Genomic DNA, 20,889 nt, shown 5'->3' on the forward strand with positions numbered 1-20,889 from the left:
TTATTCAATTGTTTTATTATTTATTTGTTAGGAATAAATTTATCTTCTATTTATCAAAGAATCTGTAAATGAGAAGTTCTGAGACTCCTTATATATGTATTATATAGAGAGATTTATATTGGTGTGCGTGTGTGTACACACCTGTTACAGAGTGGAATTCGGAAAGGTAAGAACTATGTACAGAAAAACTGTAAACACGATATTATTGGATGGCAAACTGGAATTGTGGATCAGTCGTGATCGATAGTTTGAGAGACTACTTTGTGTAAATATGTTGCGAGAGTTTCTCCTGAGTTTCACGTTAATATGTGCGACACAGTGCGAATATTCCTCTTCTAATTCAACAGAAGACTTGTACGCGATACTCGATCAAACGACAGAATACTTCAAAAATCTCAGTGATGGTAAAATATTAATCGCTTTGTACTTGAATATAAAAATTACTATCTTTTTTTTTATTTAAAAATGAAAAATTCGGCATTTTTAGCGTACAATATATTAAATAGTGACACTAGGAATAATATTAACAACGAAATTGCGAAATATATGAACGATACGATTAAAGAACTTCAGAGAAACAAGCGACAAAAGAGAAGCCTTGAAAATGAGCCCAGTAAAGGTGAGCAAAAGATTTTTCACTTGTGCAAAAATCTTCTGAAATTGATTGAAAGAAATTAGTCAAAGTACATTTCTATACAATTATATCAATCTGAAAGTTTGTTAAATTTTCCTTCTATTCCGAAAAGCTCCTTGAACGCGTGCTGGCAATCATGATCAGTTAGATACTTGAGAAACTGACCCATGTCATTGTGACGCTCGGTAGTAGGAAACGAAACTTCTTGAAACTCCATAAACTTGCGCATGTTATCCACATTACTACAATCTTCCTCTTTTTCCATTAATTTTATCAATATCTTGTGCCAGTTCATAGCTTTAATCTGCAAAAAAACTATACTAGCGTGAAATATTTTCATTACATTAAACATTAGGATATTGAAAGATCATTATTGACATTACTTTCTGCCAGCAATAGTCGCAATCTTCCAGAGTTCCCTCCATACAAATTATTCCCGGTTTGCCGGCCAAACAGAATCCTGTGATGGAGTTTTCTTTTGCTAAATTAGCCACGTCTCGTCGTTTGATCTTACCGTATATGTGATGGCTGTAGATCCAATATCTGGAGAAACCTACTGCGGTCCGATCTTCCGTGCCGCTTGTATTCGCATCGCTGCGCTTAATCGCTTGGTTACATACAGAAGCTTTGAGATAAGTCTCAACGTTGTCCTGCAGCCACGATATCAACGTATAAATGCAAGGCTCATCTGTCTCCTGGGCCTTGACAAGGACAGAGAGATCTTTGTTCAGCAGACACTGCTGCGTTCTGTCCAAGCAAGAGCCTCTTACGTATACTTCGGGCTGCTCCTTTGGGTAGTTAGTTGGCAAGCTTACCAGTAGCTCAATACTTTCCTAATAGAGTGATAAAACCAACATATTAACGGTACACTATTGGCATAAGTAAAAGTAAAACTTGGAGCAAGTAGTTACTACAGTAAGTAGTTAATATTAGAAGTATTTCAGTGGTCATTATTGACTTATTTTTTTTTATTAATATTATATTTCTTATATAAAAGATAAGATTCAGAAATTTTTTGACTTTTTAGTAATTATGTTTTACTAGTACAACTCGAGCAGTACTAACGGCAACTGTAGCCAAAAGTGGAAATATTTTTTTTCTTAGATTTTAGGAGGGAAAAAGTCGATTAAATGTCATAGATTAGTAAAGTTAACACGTCATATTTTTAATTTTGGTTTTTTAGTATAAAAAATGCGGAACTTTTTTTATTTTGCTAAGAAATTGAACTATGAAAAGTGAGACTGAAATTGTCATTATTTTTTATATCAATAGAATGACGTGCTAACTTCACAATCTAATTTTATATAAATCTGGCAACATTATGTTATAAGTAAATGTTATATTACACCGTTCAATGTGGGGACTGCGATGGCATACTCCAGCCATCGTGGTGGTTCACGGTCGGGACACTCGATGTATTCGTTAATGTCAGCCAAAACCCCATGGTCCGTCACGGCTAGCTCGGTTGGGTAAACGGACTGTAATGCTTGCAGTTCGTTCACCTGTGCTGTCAAACTCTCTATCATCTCTTCCGGAGTAGACATGTCTCAAACGATGATACATATAATAGGATGTCGAATCAGTTCGCTACGCTCGGTTTTCGACGACGGTCGGGTCAGCCGAACCGAGATAATAATACGAAATACTGTGTATGTCGTTCAGACGTTGAGGTTATCGAGACATCAGCTGATGTTGACATTGTCATGTAGAAAATCGCGCGGCTGCGTTTCGGAACATGTTGCCTTGCGTACTTTTTATCTTTATGCTTTGTTATATTTCTTCATTTAATTAATTTCTTTTGAAACTTTGTTTATAAAAACTAATCTATTTAATTTTTTAATTTATTGCTGTGGCTGAAGTTATATCTCTTAAGAAAAAGATGTTTAAAACAATTAAAGTGTCAAAATATTATATTAAAAATAAAAAATAATTTTTATGAGATTGTAAGGAATTTTAAATGTAGGATTGCTCATTTATAGAATATAATTTTTAGAATTTATTTAAATTTAATACATAACAATGTTAAAAGATACTGATATATCTACAAAATTAGGTCTAAAGTAATAAATAAAGTACAGGAATCTTAATATTATTATCATATGTATCAAATTCTAAAAATGATATAAATGAACATTCTCCATTAAAAAAATTTCTCATAATTATTTTAATTATTTTACTTTTTAATTTAATTCTTGAATATTGAGATGAGAAATAAATTTTATAAATGCGTTTGATTGCAATTTCGAGTTTTGATTTTATTCACAGGTATAAACGTGCTGCAAAGTTTTGAAGAGACTTTATCCTTCAATTTACCAGATTTTCAAGACACGGCCTTCTTTTTCATACAGGATGAAAACCGATTTCTCTGGTTCGCAGTTGCCGTCAATTCCTCAGACATATTACTTTATCAATTGGCTGTATGTCGTAAATTACATTCTATATTTTTTATAAAATAACAGAAAAAAGAAACACTCTACTTTGCAAAACTATATAATTTTTAGAATAATCAAGCGCAACTTGTCGGAACGTATCCGCAACCCAATGGAAAACGGATAATTGTACATAATTATAGCGCCGGTACGCTTATAGTCGTGCAGAAGGATTTCGAAGGAATCATCATTCTGTGCCTCAGCAAGGATGAAAACGGAACATACGAATTACAGTTCAAACAAGAGATCGAAATTCTCGAAGTGATGCATACGAATATCTGGCTTGAAATGAATCAGCTGTATTTAGGAATTGCTTCGGAAACAAAAATATCTATATTCGTCTGGCTCGGAGAGAATTTTGACAAGATTGACACGTTGTTCTATGGAGCAAGAAAACTCTTGCCCTTCCAGAGCAAAAGTTTCATGCATATTGTCGTCGTAGGATCGTTCACGAAAATACTCCGGTTTTCTGTGCGTTCTAACAAATTCGTAGAGATACAAAAATTACGTTACGCCAACGACGTCAGTTCGTTTTACTTCAAAGAGGGTCATTTCGAAGAGCGCTTTCTAGTTTTAGCCGGTAATGAGTCTACGATCTTGTACAAGGAGATGTACGGCCGCTTCGTGCCGTTTCAAAAAATCGCTCCGACGAGGCAGATTCTTTCCTTGACGATGGGAAACACCGTCGTCCTGTTTTCAGTGGAGCAGGATACCGTAGAAATTTATCAATGCAACGGCTGGAAATTTTTAAGATTGCGTACGAAATTGTCGAACTTTCGACAAATTCGTTCTATTCGCTCATATGACGAAGATATGCTCGTAATACAGAATCAAGCCGGAGAATGGAAATTCTTAAATCCTATTTGGACGGTGAAGAAAACGTGGAAATCCTTGCTGCACGAAACCGCCACTTGGTGTTCCGAAATCAAGCAACAGATGTCTCAGAGAACTTTGGAAAAACTTCCAGATTTAAAGAGTCCCGTGATTCCGAACGCGCACATCGGTCAGCTTCGTACGCAGAATGTAAAACACTGTCTCTCGATTTCTGTCAGTTTAAATAAAAAATAAAATTCATATTAACTCGATTAATATAATTTTGTATTTGAATGTTGCTAGATTAACGGTCAGAATGCAGAGGAACTGGTCCAGTTGACGAAGCGATACAAGAGTATAATTGCTAAATTAAATCTAACGAACAGCCTCTTGGCACAAAGAATAGAAGATGCTGAAAAATCTAAACATATAGTTTTGCACGGCAAAAAGCTCACAATCAAGTGTAAAACGAATTGTCATGTTAATCGTATAATTACGGATGGCGGGATTATACCCAAATATGTGAAATCCAAACCTAATGAGGTCCTACGGCTCGCCAAATTGAAAGTAAAGACGCTACTTAACTGGAGATGCCCCGTCCCTAATTTTAAGATAGATGATATTTTCGTTAAGAAATCTATTAACGGGATATTAATGCGAGACCTGCAAGAAAGAGCTTTGAAAGTTTCAGGAGATCAAGTAATTACAGGTGAATTTAATGCACTAAGTTGGTTGTGTTTCTTTATTACATATCCTGTATAGTGTATTACATTATGTTTAATATGAATTTTAGGTAATCATGTTTTCGCCAATTTGCGTGCGACAGACGTTTCGATTCCTTTAGACATTGCGACAAGAAGCATTGAGCAAACAGTGTACATGAAAGAGGCGAGAGTAAAAGATTTATATCTAACAAAGGACAAATTCTTTTTACCATTAAATGGTCCCACCACTGTAATGAACGGTTCGATAACTGCTACAAAAGTGAGACTTACAGGACTTGTCAAAATGTCAGGCAAAATAACGGGCAGAGGATCTGAAAGATTAAAGCCTTTGAAAGAGATTCTCACACCGTTGGTATTGTCTGGTGACCGTTTTCTACAGAACGTGACGTTCATGAACTTCGTTAAAGCTAAAGATATCGTCAGGTCTCGTGGGCTGTCGATGAAAGAAATCTTAGAGAATACTGTACCGCTAGATTCTAACGTATCGGTGCATTTGATATTATCCAGCAACAAAACAGTAATTGTTTAAAAATCTGTGTTTGTGTGCGCGTGTATGACAATTTTGAATTTACTTTATATTTTTATTTTCAGCAATGGAGCAACGTGACTATGTGGGACTTTGTTACCACGAATTTCGTAACGAAGAATTCTGCTGATACTATTGTTATTTCTGGAACAAAATACACGAATAATAGTGTCACTTTGTCGAGCGCTGCTCACCAAAATCTTCCCATTCCAAAGTATACACATCCTTTTGTTTTATGAAGCGCGTATTCTACATCCTCTAAAAATATATACTTGCAGATTGACGATTCCCCTATGTGCAAAAGAAGTCATCACTCCGGAAATTAGAACTTCTTCAATGAAAATGGGCGATATATTTGTAAAAAATTTAAATGTTTCACATATTCTTGGAGCTCAAAATTTGAATACGACCGTTTTCGGTTCGGTATCAGATTTACACAGCATTGACTTTTCAGCGAAGCTATTCACGGGTCAGGTTTTCGTAAAGAATATATCAGCGTCAAAAATTAAGGGAATAAATCTAAAAAGTAAAAATAACTTTTTAAATTGGTCTAAGTCTCGCACTACACTCGATATTATGTAGACCTAAAAATTGCAGTGAACGAGTGGACAGGTGAAAGTCACATCAAAGGACCAGTAAATCTCAAGAAACTCGTCGTTAACAATCTCGAAACGCCAGCCTACTTCAATCTCTCTGTACCTAGAGAAGTAAAGAACGTAATTATAAAAGGAGATAGTGACATTGGAAAAATCAATGATATAAACATACAATCTTTTATGGAAAATGTACTGAAGGTGGATGATCTGATATCTTTAGGACACGTAACATTTGGTAAGTTTACGTGTAATATTTTCCCATTAATTTGAAATAAAAATTTAATGCGTAATTTATATCTTGAAATTTTTTTGCAGCTCGTGGTTTTACGTCAAGCAACATATATGCTTCCCGCTCGACGTTAAAACTTTCGCATTTAGATACAAATCTCAATTTGGGTTCAAAACAGATTTCTACTACTTTAAGTACAGATGCGATAAACGTGCCTCAGACTTTTGGTTACGTCGCAAGCAATGCACCATCGACATTTATTATAGAAGGTACAGTGATGGAATTTACTAATTATATTTTATAACAACAGGATTTTAATGTATGTAAATATTTCTACTTTAGGATCAGCCAGATTTTTGAAGGAGCCAGTTATAGAAAATATAAAGGATGTGAATCTAAAGCAATTATCTGAAAATTTATGGATGGCAAATCAGGACACAACTTTATGTGGTAACAATATATACTTTGAAAATATTACTTTAACAGGAGATATCATCCTAAAGGTAAAAACATTAGTAAAACAAAAAATATCTTATGTATAAAAAAAATAATATTAACCATAAGAAATTTAATAATTTTTTCAGCATTTTAACAGTTCATTGAATCTAAACATGTGGGAGGATATGAAATGCAAATTTTTAAGCAAAACGAAAACACAGCATATTACTGTAGCTTCGTCGTTTAAGAATGTTGAGGTGCCTGCTATGAACGCAGAAAATAATTCAATTCTACAATCTTCAGACTTGAATTTGAACAATTTGCTGACTAACTCCTTGATGAAAAATACGACGCAAACTATAGATGCTGCGTGGCGTTTTGAAGAATTATACATAAGTAAGGCAGAGAACATTATTTTTTTCTTAAAAAGATGAATTTAAAAAAATAAATTATATCTTTAATTTAGATAATATGATTTGGGATGGTAAATTTAATGGAATCGACTTAAACACGGATATTGTTAGGCATGACACAAAACGTAACGTTGTCACCGGTAAGAAAATGATATTAAGCTTGACGACTAAAAATCTCCAGGCATTAAATATGAACTTTTCAAACTTTATTAAATATGCTGTAACTAAAAAATGTCAGAAATTGTTGGTGATTAAAGGTCAAAAAACTTTTACCAACATTACTTTGAACAATTTGAGGTAATTGATATTTCTATTGAAACAATATTTTTGTTAAATATCGTTAAGAACTCTTAGTTTTTTCTCTTTAGCGTCAAAGGTACGATTATGGGTCGCAATATCGAAGACGCGTTACTGAAGTCCGGAAATCAAACGCTGTTCGGAATCAAGAGGATACAAGGCCAGCTTAATGCAATATCTCTTGTTATTGATGGTACTGTGAATGATGTAAATCTGACGGAGTTAATAAACAATCAAATGAAGAAACGTAAAGCGGTGCAGACAATAGAAAGTAAGATGGATTTCAGAAATGAAATTGAAATTTTTGGAAACATCACAATCGGTGGACTCTACGAAGGGATAAATTTAACAAGTATTACGAAAAATAAAATAAACACAGTTTTTGAGAGAATGACGGAAGTCATGACATTAACAGAAGATATAACAACTGCGTTGCAAAGTGAGTTATACATTCAGATCATTAAATAGCATTTAAGAATGGATAATATTAATTCAACAAAATATTATTATTATTATATCATTTTGTGTGCAGATCGTGCTATTTATGTGAACAAATTTGAAATGGTGGACAAGGATGTATTGCAAACCGTTTCTAACATTTCTAACACAGAGGACATGAATCTTAACAGTACCTGTCTTTGCGAGTCAGAGAGTACATCTTCAATTTGTAACGATACGGAATTATTGTATGCTGTCACCGGTACAAATGTCAGCGCGTTTGTGACGAAGAAATTGATACTATTGGATGATACTATGTTTCTAGTATTAGTGTCAAAAGATTTCGTCTCAATTTATTCACATACCGATGAACAATTTTATCAGGTAGCAGGTAAGTCTCACGAAGAAATATTTAATCACATTACAGCAATGAAGAATATTTTGTAATATTACGAAATAATATTTGACAGGATTATACGTGCCTGATATACTTGAGGTATTTATGGAATCAATCGATTATTCGTTATGGATTTTTTTGCGATTGTTCGACGAAACCTTGATATTGCGTTATCACGCGTGGAACGAACTCAATCAATACGTTTTGCCGGGTTCGAGTTCGTTTGTAATCAGTAAGACGCCGAATGGTCAACATCTGTTAATACGATCCGACGGTATGTGGAATCTCGGAGGACTTTTCCGTCCGGAACACATTTTTAAAATGTCTCTAGAGGGGCAAATAAAGACTTTCACTCTCGGTGCCGATTATTATATCAAAGCAACAACGGAGAACAGCACGACCGTTTTAAAAGCACGATATGTGAGCAATTAGTACGCGTAAAATGTTATTTCTTAATAATTCCTGTGGAGAGTTTATTCAAATTCGAGAAATTCAGTATGTATACTCATACATAAGTATTTATTTTACACTCGTATATATTTATCGTTCTTACTTGCAGTAGCTTGAAATAAAAAAAGAGAAAAACGCAAGATAAAAATTTGTAGATATGTATATTAATTGTATCTATATTAACTGCGCTAAAAATATATTGAACTGCACTGTATCAAATTATTTCTAGTTTATTATCACAAATGGATAAGAATGTAAAAAGGCGAATATTATAGATCGGGAAGGACCAATTTTTTAAGTTAAACTTGGGCTGTCATAATTGTGGAAACTGTCCCCTAAGAAAGAGATAAGAAAGTTTTGCCGTTTTAACATTACCTTAACATATAATTAATTGTAATGGCACGTACTTTTGCAGCGTCTTTGAAGATCGTTATTTCTTCCGTTTTGTGGGTTTTGTGTTCGTCAATCATTTTTGTCTCCTCGATTTTGTATTGTTTCTGAAAATCGGTCATTCGTAATTTTGTGACGTCACTTGCGTTATGCGTGTTCTCTTTAATTATAGATTTTGATCTACGAAACGTAAGAAAATTTACATGCTCGGGGAGCACATATTGCAAAATTATTCGAAGTAGTCTCGCAATCGAATGCTCGACAAGATGCGTGTGTACACCAAATGGATGATCAGCAACGTTCTACGCATCATCAATACGATGTATGATGGAAACGATACTAAGAGGAATTTAGACTTATAAAGAATGTCTAGGAGCAACGATTGTACGATTGGGACTATCTTCGCCCGTACCGATTCCTTCTTCGTAAACTGCTCCTCGAACCTCTTGCGTTCCTCAATCGCATTATTAAGCGCGATCTGCTCCGCGGGCGTAAGCACCAGGAGGCGCGGATCCATGCCGATCCAGTCGCTCTGCACGATTTGATCCAAATGCCAGCGTTTAGACACGTCTGGCTCGAGCAAATTGCCTACAAGCTTCTTCACACGATCGGTTAGAGTGTCGATTACTTTGCTGCGGAATTTCCATTTACGCGCTACCTGCAGCTCGTACAGGCGCTTTAGGTTGTCCTCATCGAATGGCATGGACTTGTTCAACATTATGTAGAGAATCACGCCCAGCGCCCATATATCGGATATCTTTGGATTGTACGGGTAACCGCGAAGGATCTCCGGCGCTGCGTACGATAGTGAACCACAATACGTGTCGCTCAGAACGCGCTGGCCATGGCTGTCAATCATGTATCGAGCAAAACCAAAGTCCGCCAGTTTGACGTTGTAATTTGATGTGAGAAGAACGTTTTCGCATTTAATGTCGCGATGCGCTATTTCCATCTCGTGTAGGTATTGAAGACCTGGTAAATGAACACGCATTAGGGAAAACATCCACAAACAAATTCATGTTAAATGCACAAATATAACTCGTCAAATTATAATTATTAATTACTTTTATTAATTGCATTCGTGATTGATCTCTTTAATAAATCAATCCTGGAATGCTCATATTTTTTTTAAATTAACACTACTCTCAACAAAAACGGCAAAACCCATAAAATTAAGAACTTTTTTACACCTTTTTATATCTACTTTATAGGTTGCATAGGTGTTAGAATAACTAATATTAGTTTTATATAAAAATATGAACTTTCAACAATCTACCTAACAGCAAATATTTAAATTAGCACTCGGGTGAAAATTCACTTATAGCAGTATTATAGTTAATGCCGTTTCTTCAAGATAGAAGTATCACGATACCTAAAGCAAGCTGTCTGAACCACACGCGAGCCTGACTCTCTGCCACTCTACCGTTTTTCAGTATAAAATTGAAAAGATCGCCGTTCTCAGCAAAGCGCATGAATATGAAGTACTTGGTGCGCCTTTGGAAGATACTGTGAACGTGCACGACATGTGGATGATTCAGTTTCACCAGAATGTCCAGCTCACGTGGCAGGAACTTCTGAACAAAGTCCTTTGGTGCATTAGCAGTGTCGATTATTTTACAGGCCAGGACGCTATTTCTCTCCGACTCATGTTCCGGTTTATATTCGGCTAAATACACCTATAATGAGAATTAATGTTATTTAAAGTGTCTGACAGGAATAATAGAGATTTTTTAATTAGGATACAGACTTTTGCATAACAACCTTCGCCGAGCTTCCTCCCCAGCTTGTAACCCCGGGCTAGCAGTGTGGCCTCCTCGGATGGTGTATGGCTCAGGTGCGACATGAGATTTGTAGGACGACAGACGACATTCTACCCGCTGCATTACCATAATTCGTAATTAGCCGTTCTCACTTTGTTCGATGTTTAGACATAGATCGCATCGTGAATGCGAATAACTAGACGACGTTGCAGAATCTCCATTCATGCATTAGACAAAGCAAATTATCAAGACATTTACCGTACTATTCTATTTCTTTATCTTGACGATGGTGACGAATCTTATACTAAAAATTTTAAAAAATTCGCAAGAGCGGTTACTTAACCATTTTGACGATAAGCTGACATGGGTCAATGAACATGAACCGAGCTCGGCCTTATCGAAGTAATAATCGAAAACAATTAAACATCATAAAAGTAGAAAAGCAAGATAAATTTAATGAAGAGACGTATCTGTACACAAATATAAAACGTTGGAAATTATTCATATATTTTGTTTTCACAGCTTAAAAATTTTTTAATTAACACTAGAAACGCTGATAGTATCCCGTTAGAACTGCCGAAGGTGCCAATTTGGGAATTTCCTATCTCTTGGTTAGTGAAAAATTATTTTTGTATTTATTATATTATTTATATCGTTAGAAATATTATATTCACATATTTTCAATATTCTGTATATCTAACGTAAGGTAGAAGGGTTGAAATAATTAGCGGAGCCAAAATGGCACCATCGGTGGTTTTAATCAATCAATACGCATTCAATTCACATAACATTTCACAGCTCAGAAGCGTACTCCAATCGCTTAATGACCATTTTGTATTCCTCTTCCAAGATCCGGTATTCTTTTTCTAGTATCTCTTTGCGTTGCTCATCGGATGGTAGTCCATTACCATTCGTACACGTGCTTTTATCCCCGGTATTTTTCAAAGCGCGCTCTATTTTCATCTCCTCATTCTGTTTTCTTTTAAATGGTATATTCAGTCTTTTCTTCACATCTATTCTGTACGCTCGATATTCTTCTGCATCCGCGACATTTGTTGCCTGCAATCGTAGAATTTCATACACTATGCGAGCCTGTTTCTGTGAACAAAATATTTATAAAGTACAAAAAAAGGAGAAAAACAAGTGATGATAATACAAAATAAGCCACATGTTAATAAATACCTTGTTTATTCTTAATGCATTTCTAGCCTCAACAACCATTTCATTATCAAAACCATGTTTTAAATGTTTTGGCGCGAAACTGGACAATGTGCTGCAATTTAAGGCGTCCACATAGTTTCGTAGTCGTTGAAAATCTTCGGACGGACTTTCGACTGTAAACATAGATTTATTAAAATGCACAGTCATCAACGCGCAATGTTGGCCGTATTCGTATAAACATTAGGATTGTTACTTTTAGTAACTTCGAAGATGTGAAGCTTCGGAAGAATTCAAATCTTCAAAGTTAAACTTTCAACGTTTAAAAAATATATTTATGAAAATAAAAAAAAAACGAAAATATATTCATAATATATGTTCATAAATATATTAGTACACTTTTTAATGAAAATATTTTCATTGCTATTATAATCATATTAAATTAAGAATTTTTTAATTTTTATTGTTCCAAGTTTCAAAGATTTTAATATCAAAATTTCGAAGTTCAAATTCGAACCCTTCGAAATAAATCATCGGTCATAATATACACCGCTAGTATTGAAAGACTGTAGTATATGTGATGAAATTACAAATTTTCAGTAGTAGAAGTGCATATCGGAATATGGCTTCTGCCGAGGATTCTTCTGTTACCTGTTATATCCTTAACTTCGCGCCTTCCCATGTATTCGCGATAAATCGCTTGCAACAAATGTTTGCCAAGACCTATTCTTCGAAATGGTGGTAAAATTAAAAATTGAGCGATGCGTGGCCGAATATGTTGTGGATAAGCATAATATTGATACACAGTAGCGAAACCAATTGTCGCATATCGGGTAGTACCCACAGACGTGGTATATTTTTCGAATCTATTTTAGAAAAGTGATTATTTAATAAAAAAAATCATGTATATCATACACATCTATATATTGGTTTGAGTAGCAGGATATCAAAAATAGCTTACAAATTAAAATACTGCCATTGTTCGTCATCGATATCAATAAAAAGAGCCGCATCTATGTACCAAAGAAGGAATGTTTGAATCCTTTGATGATATTCTCTGAATCCTTTGTAACCCATATCTGCCTTATAAACCACAAATTGTCTCGTCGTGCCTTCATCTGTGTATCATTCAATAAAAACAGTAATAATAATCATTATAGTTTTTAAATTTTAAGTCAAATGTATAGAAACAGACATAAAAGAATTAGATACCATTTATTGAGAAAGACTGTATCAATTCTCCGTATGGTATAAATGTATCATCCTTGGCAAGCGCCTTAGTGAAATTCGCTAAACTATAATGAACATCAGGAGCAAGCTTTGGAATGATCTTTGTTAACACCTCATCGGCTTCGACTCCCTCATGTTTTGCATTTACTTTCTCAGTATATTTCATTCCCAAATATGTTTCCAAAGAGCCTGCTGCATAGAACAACTGTATTTTTAGGTCCAGATAACCAAATATTATTTCCCTATAAAGAATAAAAAGAATAAGAACAACAAGATCCACACTAACATGAAATTACAACACATATATATATATGTATATATATATATATATATATATATGTTGTAATTTCAAAAATAAAAATTTGAAACAGAATGAAATATATATATATATATATATTTCATTCTGTTTCATGCATAATGTGCATAATGCATCATTTAGGCCCGACTGTTGCACCTTTTGGTAAATTTTACCTGTTGGGTAAGTAGCAAGATTATCCTATCACATGCGCGGATTGCCAGATTTACCTAACAGGTAAAATTTATCAAAAGGTGGAACAATCGGTCCTTATTCTAGTTCAACATTCGGTAAACAACAAGGATAAATGATAGGATAAGGATGATGCATCATGCATATAATGTTTACATAGTAATTAATAAAAAATATAAATCTCAATAAATTATAACAACAAACCTATCTCCGAATACTTGATAAGTCATCTCCGGTTTGAAGATAGCCTCTTCCGAATGCAAGTCGTCGAGGTTGCGAATTAATCTGAGTTCCAGGGCTTCGTTACTGTCTGCGACTAGCTTCTTTAGACGTGCTGTTGTCGAATCTTCCATTTTTATAAAGAATCAACGGTAGGATTGAGGAAAATAATATCCGTTCGTTAGAACTCCGGTTCTTCTGGAGTTCAAAGATTCGACCTTGGAAATGAAGATCAACATAGGTTAGAACATTGCAAGCAGACAACGTCGAGATGTCGGCGTAAAAGGACAAATACTTGGTATTAATGATAAAACTGTGTAATGGTGATACACGGTTGGATTCACCGATTGAAACCTTTTACGTTAATCCTTGACACCCAAACACGATTTGGCGCCAAAACACGGCGGTTTCGAGCAAAGTGATTTCTGAATGGAACCGTTCGCAGTTGCTTCTTCAATCATCGACAAAGTATTATAAAGACCAGTCTTATTTAAGTTTGCGTGCTACTAAAATTTTGATGATTATCCTGTGAATATCTCACAATATACAATATTAATTTTATGATTTATTATTAGTGTTTCATAGATAAGCATTATTTTCGATTGATATCCGATATTGAACTGATTTTTATTAAAAATTTCACTTTCATTGTTATTATCCATGCATGATAATTGTGGAGAAAATGCAATTTCGTGACAACATATATAATATTATTACATCTCTATAAATATACTTATTTATAAAGAATCTAATATATAATAATAAATCTTTCATAAATTTAATATATATTTTATTATGAATATATTTTTAAAATTTTTACGTCTTCAGTTGGTAACGTCAAACTCTTCAATTATCCCCGAGCCCATTCGATAGTCATGTAAATTTATCTAAATAAGGTTGGCTCTCTCTAGTATCATAAGACATGGTCCAATTATATATAGAATTTCGTGAGCCATAAATTAAAAAAAAGAAGATATATAGAATTTTATTCCGAATTTCAGCAGAAATCATAAATCGTTTAAAGCGGATTTTATTCTGTATATCTAAATTTAAATCATTCAATGCTTACTTTATGAAAAAATCAAGTATCAATTTAATTATAAATATGTAAAAATTTAATACATTAAATAGATAAGTGTATGCATTTAAGGATGCATTTTCCGACCCAGCAAACGAAAATGGATTGAAATGGATTGAAAATTTTCATCCATCTAAATCCGTATTTTAAATCCATAAAAATGGATTGGATTTCATGTATAAAAAATTTTTATATATGTAAAAATTTAAATAAATTAAAATAGTAATTACATGAAATTTTATAGTTATTATATCTAGTTTGAATAATTTTAACTGTTATATATTCATTTTGGACATGGCGACAAAAACTATTTCGACTGTAATAATCTCGAAGAGGACGGATGATATTTTTAGAATATCACCTTATTTTGACATGTTAGCCTGTAGAATTTTATATTTTAATTAATTAAATTGTATTCATATTTTATTGAGGAAGACTAAGTCGAAACGTTTACTCAATATTTTTATGTATTAACTAATATAATTAAATTATTATTATTCTAACATCTCTTTTTGCTCGTTTATTGGTCGTTATCAAGAATTTTTATATTGCTTTGCAAATTGTTGAGCGTTATTATACTTGTTTATTTTACTATAATATTATTTTTAGATTGAAAAGCATAGAACCCTGGTAGCAAGCTGACGTCAAAATGACGTCATTTGACGTCAAAACGACGTCAAAATGACGTAGCTTGCTACCTGGGAAATATATATTTCAATAATATATATAATATATTATATATATATTATATATATATATTCCATGCCATTCCTATTAATAAATAAAAATGCATTCAGGATTGAAAAGGATTCATTTTAACATTCATGAACACATCCGTATTTCTGAAAATCTGAATCCATTTTAATCCATTTCAATCCATTCTCGTTTGCTGGGATAATGTATCATCTTATCCTTCTTTATTATTCGGTGAACAACAGAGACAAATGATGCATCATGCGTTTCATGTGTGAACTTGGAACGCACCCTAAGATGCATCGTTACCAGGGAGATGTAAACAATTCTGTATAAATTATGAATCGATTGATCTGTTTGCTGTTCCTGCACTAAAATGCACTGGAACTCTCTTTCTCGCTTTCGACAAATATCAAACATATACCTATCTCACTTTAATTTTCAAAAGTGTACATTTGCAGCCGCAGAAAACAATTTCATTTGTCTTTTTCAGGTGCATTCCATATATCTTTGAGTTTGAAATGGAGTATGTTTATATTCGATTAAAGAAAAAAAGGAGAAAACTTGTAAAAAAATTGTGGAAAATACAGTTAAGAAAGGAAATCGTTCTTTCTAGATACAAAAGAAAAGTTATTGTTGACTTCTCGTAAAAAATAGCTCTCGAGCGAGATGGCTGTGTCCCTGCAAACTCGCGTTTTCTACGGTTTGAGGACAGACATTGCCAACAATGTGCATTATATCACAGATGCGGAAGTTTTATATCCAGTCGGCAATGCACTGGCCATTCACAATATTCTTCAACATCAGCAGAAGCTGATTCGATTACCTGAAAGATATTATGACGCAAACGGCATTTGTGTCTCGATCAACAAGTAAGTAAATTTGATGAAGTATATGACAAGCACATTTTCTGTAAAAGAAAATAAATAGAATAAAGAGAAACTCATTCAACCATATGAAACTGAATTAATTGAAGCAAACTTTCATATTTTCAATTTTAATAAAAACCCTGATATAGAAAGCACAATTTATTGGCACAATATTGATCTCATGTTAGTTCAATATTGGTTCAATATATCCTTAAGTTTAACAGATCTTTTTAGCTGAACTTCTTGCACAGTTCATCTATTTTTTTCCAATATGAAAAAAAAAAGAGGAAAGAGAAACAAACTGTACAAGAAATTCTGCTTAAAAAAATACAAGTCTAATGTATTGCCATAATAAATCGTTATTAGGAAAGAAACATAACAATTTACAAAGATGGAAAAATAAAAAGATAATTTTATAAGGTATATAAGATGTTTGTGGATACATTTTAATCTTCCTCTATTTTTTTACATACAGATTATAATTAAATAATCTATAATTTCAGGAAATTTGTTGCTTTATCCGATGTAGGAGACAAACCTACCATATCCATCTACGATCTCAACTCTCTGAAGCGTAGGAAGCTGCTTGGGATACCTTTTGATGCTCCAGGAGTAACAAGATTTACGTGCATAAGTTTTACTTTCGATAGTAAGTATCTGGTAGCAATTACTGGCGAACCCGATCAAACGATGCTCTTTTATAACTGGGAAAAGGGCAAGGTTGAATCCACGTTTAAGCTAGCCAATCCACAAAATCCGTTGGCAATCGCCGAGGTGTTAGCCTGCAATCCAACAGACGCGACAGTGGTAGCGGTCGGCGGTGCTTATACCTTTAAGTTTCTTACCGTTTCTGAGACGGTGTGGCGCCCATATGGTTTCGCTAAATCGGAAAACCTCCTTGTCTGTTCGATGACTTGGCTGGACGGTGACAGACTCATGGTTGGCACCGAGGACGGCCGCATGCTCTACCTGGAGAACGGCGATCTTAAAAACGTGTACAGGATGACTGATACAGTGACAATGAATCTCAAGATTCGCGAGGAGTACGTTATGCCCATCGCCGTCAGTTCACAGATAATACTAGAAGCCGGCAAGGACGATACCTGGCAACAGAACGTGGGCTGTTTGATCGCATTTCCACGTGGATTCGCCTACGCGCACGGTGGAGGAACCGTCGTACTCTTCGAAAAAGAAGGGAAACACAAGTACACGAAGAGGAACGTTTATGTGATTCCACAGCGAATGATGAAGGACGACGATCCGAATCTTTACAAGATCCACACGATCAATGTGAATCCTAGTTTTGACCGATTGATCGTCACCACCGACTGGTCCCAAATGTATTACGCGACGCTGTGGGGTCCAGATCTGCAGATGGATCCGGAACCACAAGAAATGAAGATCATGGGCCAGCCGTTACACCATGGTCCCATCAATGGTCTCTCCATGTGCGCGTGGAAGCCGGTCTTTATGACATGTGGCGAATTTGATCATAGCGTTCGACTGTGGGATTTTGAAACTGAAAGCCTTATTATGCTGAAGCAGTATGATGAAGATATATCCAGCGTTGCATTGCATCCGATGGGATTATTCTGTCTGATTGGCTTCACCGACAAATTACGCTTTATGAGCATCCTGATCGACGATTTGCTACCGATGCATGAGATCGCCATCAGAAATTGCAAGACGGTTCGCTTTAGTCACAATGGTCATCTATTCGCCGCGGTCAACGGCAATGTCATACAGGTGTACACCACTATTGGCTTCTACAATCCCTTTATCCTCAAGGGACACACAGGCAAGGTGAAGACGCTTCTCTGGTCACAGACGGATCTAAAAATACTAAGCATGGGTGCGGAAGGTTCTATATATGAGTGGAACATGACCACTGGCACGCGATCCAGCGAATTTATTTGGAAAAACATTGTCCTACACGACATTGTACTTTCCTCGGACGCGTCGTTCATTTACTGCATCACACAAGACGATCAGATACGCGAAATCAAGGAGAATGAGGTATATCTTGATATCTTTTATTTTTATTTTTAAAATTATGCGATTGCTTTTGGAATTATATCTTTTACTCAATTAGTCAAGTCAAAAACTTTTTGTCAAATGCTCACTATACATTTTGTGGATAAAAATACGTCAAATTTAATGCAAATTCCTATTATATTCAATGATGTCAGCAAATTGATGGCAGATATACAACAAAATCTGCTGACGTAATATAAGAACGAATTATCGGCCGGCAAAAACCGTGTACAAGCTTGCTAAATTGATTGCAAGAATCGATCAAAATTTCCTCAGTTTTTGTCGACAATTTGATTTTACATAATTAGTTAGTAAGCCTTGTCTGCAAAACGCAACCTTAATGCAAATATAATTGATATCAATTTGCTAATATTTTTTATCAAATTTGCATCAATTTGTAAGCAAATTGCTAACATTTTGCTGACTGGGATATGTTCTTTATCAGATAGTACGAGAGTTTCGATTGCCTGGCAAAGAAATGCAGCAAATGATCATGGGAAAAAATGACCTAACGTTATTCATAACTTCTCCCAGTGGTATCATCATTTCATTGAAAAGTCCGCTTCAAACTCCAATAGAATCAACGGACTTCCACATACACTGCGTCGACATCACGCAGGTATGTCTCTTTCTCTTAATACAGTGAGAATAAATTGTGAAGATATAAATTGTTCTCCTAATCGTTCTATTTCCTTAGATCGCACTCTCTTACAATGAAAATTGTCTAATCTCAGTTGCGAAGGACGGTAGTTTGTGCATTTGGAAGTTATACTTTCCCGAAGGGAAAATCATGAAGATGAGCAGAGATTTGCCGTACACGAACGAAGTATTAATCGGTAAAGGTGACTTAGAGGAAAAGATACACAGCATCAAAAATCTGACAGTGAGACTAAGAGAATTGGAAATGGAACACGCATATAGACTGCGGCAGATTGATGTTCAGCACAACGATAAATTACGTGAGGTGCACCAAGGCTATTGCGAAGCCATCGAGGAACTTGTAGAGAAAGTAGATAAGGATCGGGAGGATCACAGAAATGAAGTGAACAATATGAACATGAATATCGTGAGGATGAAAGCGTCGCACGAGGAGGTGATGAAACAAATGGAAAATAATTATGAGGCCAAGTTGATTACGGAATACGATAAGTATCAGGCTTTCGAAGAACGTACTAATGCTATGCGAGAGAACTACGAGAAGCAATTAAAAGATCTTGAGAAACGCGACGCGGAGCAATTGCAAAAAACCGTGACGAAATACGAAGCTTTGCTTCACGAGAAGAAAATACAACTGGAAGAAACATTCGACGAAATGACGCATAAGGAGCGTGTTCATGAACGTTTGATGGCGCAAATAGAGGATGACACGGATCGTGAGATTCTCGAAATACGTACGAAGTATGAAAATCTCATATACGACGAAAAGCAGATCAGTTTGAAACTAAAGGGAGAAGCCGGAGTAATAGGAAACAAATTCATGGCCAGTCAGAGAGACGTTGATGATCTAAAGAGGCAAGTGGATCGGGTGCAAGGCGAATATGCGCAGTTTCACAAAAATATACAGGATCTTGAGAAGCAAATAACGGATCTAAAGAAGGAGATCACCGAGAGAGATGCTACTATTCGGAATAAAGAGCAACAGATATATGATATGAAGCGAACGAATCAGGAATTGGAGAAATTCAAGTTTGTGTTGAATTTTAAGATTGACGAGTTGATGAATCAGATACAACCGAAGAATCAGGAGATACAGGAGCTAAAGGATAGTATTCGGAACATGGAGGAGGAGCTCATGAGTATCCACAAAACAAATGAAAACTTGGAGCTGCAGTTACACGAAGAGCGGGAGAAATTGCGGATTGCACGCCGAGAGACCGACCGCGAAATCCATAAGAACAAGAGGTGTCAGCAGCTATTACGAAAAATTCGCGTCGATATTCTTGACATCTCGGAACTCGTACAAGAACCGAACGCTCTGAAAACCGCGGTGACCAATTTATATCACAAATATAGCGCGGATGATGAAACTCTACGTAGTCGCAAAGCGGACATGGATGCGCAGTGCGAATTCATCAGGCAAAAGGATCAACTGGAAAAGACTATCGCGTCTCTGAAGAAGCAGGTGTTTCAGGATACGTCTACCGGTGACAAAGAATTGAGGATGACGGAGGAAAACAGTATGCTTACTGTGGAATTGAACGCATTAAGGGAAGAGTTGAAGCAAGCGCGAGAACACGTTTTGTATATGGAGAGTCTGTTGGGATTAACGCGAAAAGATGTGCGACCTACAGAAGCGAGAAAAATCTTGGAACAAGCGTTTCATGGATACCAGGAGTTGCAGGAAAAATATATGAAGCAAATCCAAGAATATCAGCAGGTTATTTTAGCACTAAAGGAAGATATCAAGCAATTGTTGAATAAGATTCCTTGTGAAGAAAAGGAAGAAGAAAAGACATCATCTTGAACAAGTTTGTGACATTTAATCATTTTCTTAGGAACTTAAATATTGTAAAGTTTTTAATGATAAATAAATGTTTTAGCAAATTTTTGACAGATACTTAAAAATAATTATATATATATATATAT

General features: G+C 35.1%; 5 protein-coding genes across 6 annotated transcripts; 2 read left to right on the forward strand and 3 right to left on the reverse strand.

Moving 5' to 3' along the window:
* Window positions 1-63: 63 nt before the first annotated feature.
* Window positions 64-8,517, forward strand: LOC108765052 (uncharacterized). The gene is made up of 16 exons (XM_018513548.1): window positions 64-404; window positions 488-619; window positions 2,900-3,051; window positions 3,136-4,086; window positions 4,180-4,585; window positions 4,670-5,118; window positions 5,193-5,341; window positions 5,406-5,653; window positions 5,725-5,958; window positions 6,039-6,221; window positions 6,295-6,455; window positions 6,537-6,786; window positions 6,857-7,100; window positions 7,172-7,539; window positions 7,633-7,929; window positions 8,009-8,517. The coding sequence occupies exons 1-16, from the start codon at window positions 272-274 to the stop codon at window positions 8,365-8,367; spliced, it is 4,716 nt and encodes a 1,571-aa protein (XP_018369050.1). The 5' UTR covers window positions 64-271; the 3' UTR covers window positions 8,368-8,517.
* LOC108765057 (RWD domain-containing protein 2A) lies at window positions 675-2,367 on the reverse strand. Its single transcript, XM_018513555.1, has 3 exons — window positions 1,981-2,367; window positions 1,018-1,467; window positions 675-938 (listed from the first exon to the last, which is right to left on the reverse strand). Exons 1-3 carry the CDS (start codon window positions 2,176-2,178, stop codon window positions 705-707), a joined length of 882 nt encoding a protein of 293 aa, XP_018369057.1. The 5' UTR covers window positions 2,179-2,367; the 3' UTR covers window positions 675-704.
* A 78-nt stretch (window positions 8,518-8,595) lies between the features above and the next one.
* Window positions 8,596-10,872, reverse strand: LOC108765055 (testis-specific serine/threonine-protein kinase 1). Of its 2 annotated transcripts, XM_018513551.1 has the most exons (5): window positions 10,523-10,872; window positions 10,148-10,451; window positions 9,188-9,747; window positions 8,793-8,882; window positions 8,596-8,720 (listed from the first exon to the last, which is right to left on the reverse strand). In XM_018513551.1, exons 1-5 carry the CDS (start codon window positions 10,616-10,618, stop codon window positions 8,685-8,687), a joined length of 1,086 nt encoding a protein of 361 aa, XP_018369053.1. In that variant the 5' UTR covers window positions 10,619-10,872; the 3' UTR covers window positions 8,596-8,684. The 2 variants fall into 2 exon arrangements, with proteins under 2 accessions (XP_018369053.1, XP_018369054.1); XM_018513552.1 differs by lacking the exon at window positions 8,596-8,720 and having other exon boundaries at window positions 8,799-8,955.
* Window positions 10,873-11,028: 156 nt separating this feature from the next.
* Window positions 11,029-14,071, reverse strand: Hat1 (histone acetyltransferase 1). The gene is made up of 7 exons (XM_018513550.1): window positions 13,925-14,071; window positions 13,615-13,847; window positions 12,906-13,165; window positions 12,655-12,811; window positions 12,345-12,559; window positions 11,718-11,869; window positions 11,029-11,633 (listed from the first exon to the last, which is right to left on the reverse strand). Exons 2-7 carry the CDS (start codon window positions 13,761-13,763, stop codon window positions 11,328-11,330), a joined length of 1,239 nt encoding a protein of 412 aa, XP_018369052.1. The 5' UTR covers window positions 13,764-13,847; window positions 13,925-14,071; the 3' UTR covers window positions 11,029-11,327.
* Window positions 14,072-16,068: 1,997 nt separating this feature from the next.
* tous (testes of unusual size) lies at window positions 16,069-20,767 on the forward strand. The gene is made up of 4 exons (XM_018513556.1): window positions 16,069-16,272; window positions 16,773-18,285; window positions 18,749-18,922; window positions 19,001-20,767. The coding sequence occupies exons 1-4, from the start codon at window positions 16,070-16,072 to the stop codon at window positions 20,765-20,767; spliced, it is 3,657 nt and encodes a 1,218-aa protein (XP_018369058.1). The 5' UTR covers window position 16,069.
* Window positions 20,768-20,889: the final 122 nt, after the last annotated feature.

This window comes from Trachymyrmex cornetzi, unplaced genomic scaffold (genome assembly GCF_001594075.2).
Source record: "Trachymyrmex cornetzi isolate Tcor2-1 unplaced genomic scaffold, Tcor1.1 scaffold47, whole genome shotgun sequence".
NCBI lineage: Eukaryota > Metazoa > Arthropoda > Insecta > Hymenoptera > Formicidae > Trachymyrmex > Trachymyrmex cornetzi.

Coding starts and splice junctions, on each gene's coding strand:
- LOC108765057 (XM_018513555.1), bottom strand. CDS start 2,178: ATGTCTACTCCGGAAGAGATGATAGAGAGTTTGACAGCACAGGTGAAC. Junction 1,468..1,980: donor CAGTCCCCACATTGAACGGT/GTAATATAACAT, acceptor TCACTCTATTAG/GAAAGTATTGAGCTACTGGT. Junction 939..1,017: donor GCGACTATTGCTGGCAGAAA/GTAATGTCAATA, acceptor GTTTTTTTGCAG/ATTAAAGCTATGAACTGGCA.
- Hat1 (XM_018513550.1), bottom strand. CDS start 13,763: ATGGAAGATTCGACAACAGCACGTCTAAAGAAGCTAGTCGCAGACAGT. Junction 12,560..12,654: donor CAATGGCAGTATTTTAATTT/GTAAGCTATTTT, acceptor TTTCTAAAATAG/ATTCGAAAAATATACCACGT. Junction 11,870..12,344: donor CGAAGTTAAGGATATAACAG/GTAACAGAAGAA, acceptor CTATGTTTACAG/TCGAAAGTCCGTCCGAAGAT.
- tous (XM_018513556.1), top strand. CDS start 16,070: ATGGCTGTGTCCCTGCAAACTCGCGTTTTCTACGGTTTGAGGACAGAC. Junction 16,273..16,772: donor ATTTGTGTCTCGATCAACAA/GTAAGTAAATTT, acceptor CTATAATTTCAG/GAAATTTGTTGCTTTATCCG. Junction 18,923..19,000: donor ACTGCGTCGACATCACGCAG/GTATGTCTCTTT, acceptor CTATTTCCTTAG/ATCGCACTCTCTTACAATGA.
- LOC108765052 (XM_018513548.1), top strand. CDS start 272: ATGTTGCGAGAGTTTCTCCTGAGTTTCACGTTAATATGTGCGACACAG. Junction 405..487: donor CTTCAAAAATCTCAGTGATG/GTAAAATATTAA, acceptor CGGCATTTTTAG/CGTACAATATATTAAATAGT. Junction 6,787..6,856: donor TTTTGAAGAATTATACATAA/GTAAGGCAGAGA, acceptor TCTTTAATTTAG/ATAATATGATTTGGGATGGT.
- LOC108765055 (XM_018513551.1), bottom strand. CDS start 10,618: ATGTCGCACCTGAGCCATACACCATCCGAGGAGGCCACACTGCTAGCC. Junction 8,883..9,187: donor AGTTTACGAAGAAGGAATCG/GTACGGGCGAAG, acceptor ACCGATTTTCAG/AAACAATACAAAATCGAGGA. Junction 8,721..8,792: donor TCTTCAAAGACGCTGCAAAA/GTACGTGCCATT, acceptor TCTCTTTCTTAG/GGGACAGTTTCCACAATTAT.